The 8,256-nt window shown below is 36.6% G+C and overlaps 1 protein-coding gene across 1 annotated transcript; it reads left to right on the top strand.

Annotated features, from left to right (window-relative positions):
* Positions 1-2,895: 2,895 nt before the first annotated feature.
* LOC115977429 (histone H4) lies at positions 2,896-3,421 on the top strand. The gene has a single exon (XM_031099270.1). It carries the CDS (start codon positions 2,964-2,966, stop codon positions 3,273-3,275), a length of 312 nt encoding a protein of 103 aa, XP_030955130.1. The 5' UTR covers positions 2,896-2,963; the 3' UTR covers positions 3,276-3,421.
* Positions 3,422-8,256: the final 4,835 nt, after the last annotated feature.

The raw sequence follows: 8,256 nt of genomic DNA, 5'->3' as shown, positions 1-8,256 counted from the left end.
GTTTTGAGTTTATACTTTATATATGAAATTATGAATCGAATCTTAGCAGACATGTTTATAGTTTCATTATGAGTGTTTTATTGGGGGAAATCTATGAGTGAAATTTAGTCGGAACATTAGGCGGTTATCAATTACAAATTGGTCACCAGCAGCTTTACAAATTGGGTTCAATTGAATGTTAAAACATCCCATTACCGAACCATGGACCTTCTATGGGGTTTGAATTTCTAAGTATATACTCATACATGAGCTATTTCAAATTCTTATAATTTTTTGAAAATTGTTAATTGTTTGATTCTTACAAAACTCTGAAAAGGTTTTGAATGTAAGCAACTCACAATTTGTTTTCACAAATGTTTAATTTTTTATTTATACATAAAATGCTACGAGTTGGTGAATAAAATGGTATAGATTTTGTGTTGGGTAAAATATGGTTATCATCTTTGAGATTTGGGCTAATTACAGCCAGATTCAGAACTTTATAAAATTGAAACATCTTGGTCTTTAAACCTAATTTTGACTTTAAACAATTGAATCAACTTGGTCTCTAAACCCAATTTTGACTATAAACAGTTAACTCATTTACTTATTTTTCTTCTTTCTCACGGTTGTGATTAAGGAGTTTTGAACTGACATTAGCTTAAACCTTATCCAATTTCCCTGTTAATCTTGACTGAAGTTTGTTGAAGTTTTTAAAGTCCACGTTATATTATGAAGTACTAATTTTTCATAAATTGCGTTTACAATATTATTATAGACTGCAAGCATAGACTGAAAGCAAGCTTATCAGAATGTTAAGTTCTTTTTATTAAGTTTTATCAGAAACAAGTTACGGACCAAAAATGTGTCTGCGGTGTGTATTAGAAGAGGAAAAAGACTAGCCCCCTGGTGCGATGGTAGGGTTCCTAGAATAGATTATACCTGTCGTTGTCTGGTTTGGGTTGTGTGTTGCAAAATTATTATGCCACGATGTGGAGAGTCGTGTGCTTTGCAAAAATATTGTGCCATGGTGTGGATGGTCCTAACACACTCAAGAGTGCACTTTACATGACACCATGAGTACTGCTGGTTTAAGTATGTCGGGTCGAGGTTTTTTTTTTTTTTTTTTTCGTTAAAATAAAAAAAGAAATACTTCGAACATATAATTTAATCGAGCCTTCTCAAAATAAGAAAACAAGTTGGGTTGAACCTGTGAAAAGCCTAGAAGCCTGGTCCAAGTCCGTGTCTATGTCTGTAGCACCATATTTGGGATGATTGTTGTGGTTGCTACACTCACAATTTACCAGGGGTTTAGTTTACGTTTATTACTTTTTTTTTTTTTTTTTTAAATTAGAATATTTTTTTTGTTTTAATGAGAAACTGTCATATTATCTACTAACTAAATAAAAGGTAGGGATTAAAACTCAATATCACTTGTTATTATGTATTTAAAACAAAATGACAAATTTAATTAAAAAAGTATTGAAAATAAGCAAAATTCATTCACAAGTAAGTTATAGCTTTGGACTGGGCTGAAGTTCCAAAATTTTCAGGCGTTAAACGGCCCAATTTTTGGTTTGAAGTCCAATTATTTGGGCAATATGGATTTAACTTTCTGATGATTGGCGGCGCTTTTTAGGGAAACAATCCAAAGAGGGATTAAATTAGAGTGGGGAATCCGGGCCCAGACACTGAAAATTTTTGGTTTCAATATTTTGAAGTCCAATTATTTGGGAAACATGAATTTAACTTTTTGATTATGGACACTTTCTAATTTTTCAACGAAGACGTCAATAAGTTCGGCTCTTTTCCAGTTTTATGTCTGATATTATCACTTGTTTTTAAACAAATGAAGAAAATGTAGCGTCTACAAAATCTAATAGTGAAAAAACATAGTCACATTACAGCATTGTTTATTTCTTTTACTTGCATTCTTCAGCAGTAAACCCACTCCACTTGGTGGTGGATGAAAGTTTTGGCAGCATCCCAAGAGAGGGGGACAATCCATAAGCACAAACAAAAAAGAAATTATAGTGATTTTAAAAATAAAGAAAGAAAAGGGTAAAAACATGCTTTATTTTAATTTATTTCAGACCTCTAACTTTATTTTGTTTAATTAATTTCATTTACGTTTTAAATTTATTCAATCCATGCATATATTGAAGTATTGAACTGAGCAAAAGCAAAGTAAAAAAATTAAAATGAAATTTAATTAAACATGAGTATGTAATTTACATCTTTAACTTTTTTATTATCAAAATAGGTTATGAACACACAATTGAAACTAAACGATGTGAGACAAGAGCCCCACAGGGGGAACTCTGGATTAACTCATCACTAGTTAAATTACAACCATTTATTTTTACTTTTTGTTATAAAGACTTACAATACTTAAACCTTCAAAATGACCTAATTGTTGAACGCTTAAGTAAGGATTTTAAACTTACACACAAAACTGAAACTAAACAATGGGGTACAAGAATCCCATGGAAGGACCCCTGAATTAACTTACCACTAACTGAATTACAGCTATTTGTTTTTTTTTTTGTTATAAAAATCTTGCTTAACCCTTCAAGAATTAGACTCTTTTGGAGGTTTAAGTATGGTGAGACTTTATAACCAAAAAAAAGAAAAAAAGAAAAAGAAAAAGTTAATGGTCAATAATTCAAAAAATGAACATGTGTGTGAACCAGAACAGGAAAAAGAATTAAGAATTCATATGCGATAAAGACAAAGTTCCCACCATAAAGCAAAATCGCCTCGATCCGCACCTTTAAGTTTTCCACCAATGAAATCCAATCTATAAAAATCCAACGGCCAAAACCCCTACACTTATAACTCACACGGATCGCTCCCTCATCGAACGGCCACAACACCGCCCACTCCCCTTATATAAACCCACCAGTCATCTCTCTCACCTTCCCATCAAAAACAAAAAACAAACAATCAATCTCTCAAAAAATCAAAGAGTCAAGAGAGAAAGAATGTCAGGAAGAGGAAAGGGAGGCAAGGGTTTGGGAAAGGGAGGGGCGAAACGGCACCGTAAGGTTCTGAGGGATAACATCCAGGGAATTACCAAGCCTGCCATTCGGCGTTTGGCCAGGCGTGGCGGAGTCAAGCGTATCAGCGGTCTTATCTACGAGGAGACACGTGGCGTCCTCAAGATCTTCTTGGAGAACGTGATTCGCGATGCTGTGACCTACACCGAGCACGCTCGCCGCAAGACCGTTACTGCCATGGATGTTGTTTATGCTTTGAAGAGGCAGGGCAGGACTCTCTATGGGTTTGGAGGTTAAGAAGGAGATTAGAGTTAAGAGTTAGGGTTAGGGTTTAGTATTTGGGTTATGTTTCAAATTGGGGGTTTTTGTTGTAATTGGACTTAATTGATGTTGATTTAAGTTAATCATGAATAGACTGATATGAATTTTAAACTTTGTTGCTATTCTCTTTCAATTATTTTGCTATTCGTTTGTATGGGTTTATATCATGATAGTTCTTGTTTGGTGCTCTATTTGCAGATCCAATTTGCCCTAACTGGATTCCAATTTTGTTACCCGGATTGGAATAATTATTTGTTATGCATAATTTGAACTTGAAATTTGAGCTTTGATGGAAATTGGGATTCATTTAGGGCTGAGTTGGGTGTTTTTGAGGAATTTCTGTTAGCAAAATTGGATAAAGGTTTTGCATTTATGAAACTGCCCAGAACTAGGTTTTTAGAAATTGTATTCCTTCCTTTGATACTTTGCATTAACGAAGAACTAGGTCTCATCTTTTAAGAAAAGCAGGAGTACATGATCTAGATTGAGGTCTTTATTAGTTTTCAATAGTTGGCTGAAAGACCTTCCTTTTTGATGTACAAATTGGTCATTAGCAGCTTTGAGGAACATATGGAATTTTCTCTAGTAAAGCAAGGTGGGAGTGAGATTTGGGTTCAATTGTATTTTAAAACTTCCCAACAAGGCTTCACCAAACCAAACGCCTTCCAGAAGAGAGAACAGGGGTTTGAATTTCTAAGTATATATGTTCATACACGAGCTAAAAAGCTCGTGTAAGCAACTCAATTTGATTTATTTTTTGTTTAATTATTTATTTATACATAAAATGGTACATGGTCAATAATGTTACAAATTTTGTGTTGGGTAAAATATATAGTTAATAAAAAATGTTAAAAGATTTTAAAACTGACCAACCTGGTTTTTAAATTGTTATTCATTTTCCTACTTTCTCTCATAGTGATTAACGACTTGGTCTTAATTAGCCTAAACTTCAGGGTGTTAATTGTATTTTATCATTTTGTGTTTTACAAAAAAATTCAAGAAGCAGATCTGTTTATTTTAATTTTTTTGTATATAGTGTCAAGTGTCTAATTGATAGTCGATTAAAGATGGGTAAAGATATCCAATTTTCCTCTTAGTCTTGACTCTAGTTGGTTGAAGTAAGAAACAAGTAGGGTTGAACCTTCGAAAAGCCTATAAGCCTGGTCCAAGTCCACGGCTATGTCTCTAGCCGCAAGTCCACGTAGCCATAAGTTGAAAGTTCAAATATTAGTTAAAAGTTATAGCTTTGGACTGGGCTGAAGTTCAGGATATAAATAGGTTCTCACTTTTGATGTGGCCCAAATTTTCAGGTGCCAAGCAGGCCTAAACTTCCTATAAAACAGACAATCCAAAGGCGAATAACATTAGGATGGGGAATCACTCAGCCAAAAAAAAAAAAAAAAAAGGGTGGGGAATCCAGGCCCAGACAGAGACAAAGTTTTGGTTTCATTATTTTGAAGTCCAATTATTTGGGCAACATGGACTTAACTTTGTGATTATTGATACTTTTTTACTGTTTTCATTTGAGACATCAATGGGTTTGACACCTCTTCCGTTTTAATGTCTCATGATATTTCCAGTTTTTAAATAAATGAAGAAAACACTGCATCTACAAAATCTAAGGCCCTGTTTGGTAGAGTATCTAAACAACATATTTTCAGTTTTTAAATAACATTATATATATTTTCACTTACATGTATTTCAAAATACTATAAACAACATCACTCAAACTTCTCTATCAAATGGGCCCTTAATTGTGAAAAACATAGACACATCACAACATCAGCTCACATATCATTGCACTTTTTTTTTTTTTTTGTTGTTGTTGTTGAGAATCACACACCATTGCACTTGGTAGAGGATGAAAAGAATCATCGGAAATCGCGCTAAAAAGGGAGACAACCCATAAGCACAAACAAAGAAGAAATTATACTCTAAAAATAATTAAATTAAGAATGAAAAGGAAGAAAACTGACTTCATTTTAATTTATTTCAGGTTTTTAACTTTACGTTTGTTCAATTGAGTTTATATAAGTTTCAAATTTATTCTATTCAGGTATATATTGTATCGGGCAAAAGCAAAAGTTAGAAGCTGAAAATAAATTTCAATAAAATTTAGTGGGTGCAGTTTGTATTTTAGCTTTTTTATTTTTTTATTTATCAAAAAGAAGTTACGGACAAGAAATGAATATGCGTGTGAACTAGAAGAGGAAAAAGAATTTAAGAATCCATATGTAACAGTGAATGAACCTTCACTTTCCACCTTACAATTTATTAATCAATGACATTGCCGCTGAAGTAGATGAAGTGGTGAACTTTTTCAAAATAAGAACACAAGTGGGGTTGAATCTCTGGGCATCTACATTGACGTTTTCTAACCTTGAAAGGCTTAATTAAAAGCGTGGTCCCCAAATCCACGGCTGTGTCTAGCACTATATTTGGGATGATTGCTGTGCTTGCTTCACGCTCACGTAGCCATAAGTTGAAAGTTCAAACAATTAGTTAAAGCTTTGGACCGGACAAAAGTTCAGGACATAATAGGTTTTTCTGCAGATTAGCCTAAATTGACATGGCCAAAATTTTCAGGTGCTACGGGCCAAAACTTCCCATAATGCGGTGAGAAAAATTTTGGTTTCATTATTAAGGGCCGTTCGGTAGAGGAGTTTGTGTAAAGTTTATTGAGTGTTTTTGATATAGGTGTAGGTGAAAAAGTGTGTTGAAATGTGTGTAACGTTGTTTAAAATGTGTGTTTGAACCACACAACCAAATAGGGCCAAATGTATTCCAACTATTTGGGATACATGGATTTGAATTTGTGATTATTGATACTTTTTAGTGTTTTTAACAGAGATTTCCGTAGTTCAAATATCCTCTATTTTATTGTTGTAACTATTGAATTATCCAAAAAAAAGAAATCGCACTTTTAGCCTTTGTACTAATGGTTCCAATTTTGTCTATAAGTATAAATATTGTCAATCTTGTCCGACTTTCAAATCAATACTGTAAGGACACAATTCTCTAGCGGCCCAATAAGGATGTTGGGCTCGCGCATGAAAGATCCCTCACAATATGATTTGTAGAGAGTGGGCTTGAAAAGCTAGCCGTTGGTCACGGGGCGGTGCCCGGTCCTGGTTTTAGAGGAATTCGTGTAGAAAAAGGATTTGGGCTTGAACGTTTAAGCCCTACGGCATCGCATCCTATGGGATGGGCCTCCTCGGACTTAATCCGAGGACCATTAGGGTCTTACCCCGGTTACCCGACGATGGGTTTTTTCTGTAATCTCAGGTGTTGTTGAGATGTTCTCACCCAGATCGTCTCCCTTTTTTGGAGGTGGAATGGGAGTCCTCTTTCGATTTACTTACTTTCTTCTTTTATACTCGTCTGCGTTAACTGTCCTTCGTCCACGTGTAGGGTCAATCTTTACAAGACTGATATTTGTCCCATCAGTCTAATCCCAGAATTGTTGGGGATGGTTGATAAGGCTGCAGAATACGGCTCTGTCAGGTGCAGAGTCTTATCTGGAAGGGTAGTAAGGATAACTTCCCCCAAGATATTTTGGATCTCCTTACAAATTCGTTCCTATACCAGTTTTACCCCTTTATTCCGGTGGGATTCTGGATCTGCCGAGGACTGAACTGTCCTCGGCTGCCTCCCAAAACTGTTTTGTGCTCTGTATTGTAGAGCTTGGGCCACAGCTCTCCTCGGCTTGGGCCTTCGGATTTTCCAAGAGCAACTGGGCCTGGCCCTTAAATTATTGGGCCCCACAATAGCCCCTCAAAACCCTGCTACCCGACTTCTTGGTTGGAAAGGAGGGTTTTGGTAAACCCGGGCCTTCAGTATGGCTTTATTTAATTCAGCCCTGCATTTAATGTGGGCGGTTTTCCACCTGTCCAGGAAACTCGCCGGTTTACCAGGTATTCCCTTTAATCCGTTCGTAATCTACTCCTGCCGTTTGGCTGTCCAAGATGCGCCTTTAATGACTTCCCTTTACGAGGCTAATTTGCGTTCGGCGACTCATCTGATGAGGTGGGGAAGTGGAACGGACACACCTTTATTCTTCAGATTCCTTTTGGAAACCTGAATGAATTTAATTCCCTTCGTTTTGCCCTTCCTATAAGAAGGCAAGCAGGAGGCCATCACTTTCGTGCAGACTCCCTCTCATCCTTCTGAGATCTGAAACCCCTAGCCTCCCTTAGCGTTCACTTAACCCCATTGTCATACACCCAATCAGAATGCGTTTACCATAACGAGTGATGAAGGAACCATACCCCTCCTCAAAGCACCGTGTTCTAATAAAGCTCGAAATGGCTCGGTCAGGGCAAGGCTGGCGGAGACTTAAGATTCGTCTCACCTTCCCTTCAGCCAAAATCCGAAGCAGGGACTCATCACGTCCAACTTTCGGCGTGATTGAGTCGAGAACTCCCATCATCATAACCAACCGCTCTCTTATGAGCTCACCTAGTATGGCCCCAGCGTGTTAGGAGTCAGGACCGAGGCAGGGACTAAGTGTCTCTGCTTCTTCCTTTCTTCGTTCACTGGTGGCCCTCTCCGCCTTCCTTTCCTAGTCTTCCCAGCACCAGATCCATTCTGGTGCTTTCTCTTCTCCCTCTTTTGCTCCCTTTCTTTCTTTTCATCTCTTCTCTCTTCTTCTCCTCCTTCTTTACTCATGTCCTCCATCTTCCTCATTCATCTCCTCCATCTTCTTCATTGATTTCTTCCTTACTATTTCCTTCTCTTTCATCTTTTTCCAAAGAAGGTTCTTATCATAACATGAGCAGCATTGAGGCAGAGATTGGAGAGACTTTTGAAGACGAGTTTAAAAGACGCCTGACTGTTTACATATCTGTACTACGGATGTTATTGTTGCTTAGGCAGTTCACATTTTGTATAGGCTTGTTTGAGCCCCTCTTTGTACGTTGTAATGATTTTTCGTATTAATAAAAAATTGTTGTCATTT

Source organism: Quercus lobata, chromosome 2 (assembly GCF_001633185.2).
Source record: "Quercus lobata isolate SW786 chromosome 2, ValleyOak3.0 Primary Assembly, whole genome shotgun sequence".
Taxonomy (NCBI): Eukaryota; Viridiplantae; Streptophyta; class Magnoliopsida; order Fagales; family Fagaceae; genus Quercus; species Quercus lobata.
This window is presented reverse-complemented; position numbering and strand designations above follow the sequence as displayed.

Excerpts from the sequence above, each read along its gene's own strand:
- LOC115977429 (XM_031099270.1), top strand. The coding sequence starts at position 2,964 with ATGTCAGGAAGAGGAAAGGGAGGCAAGGGTTTGGGAAAGGGAGGGGCG.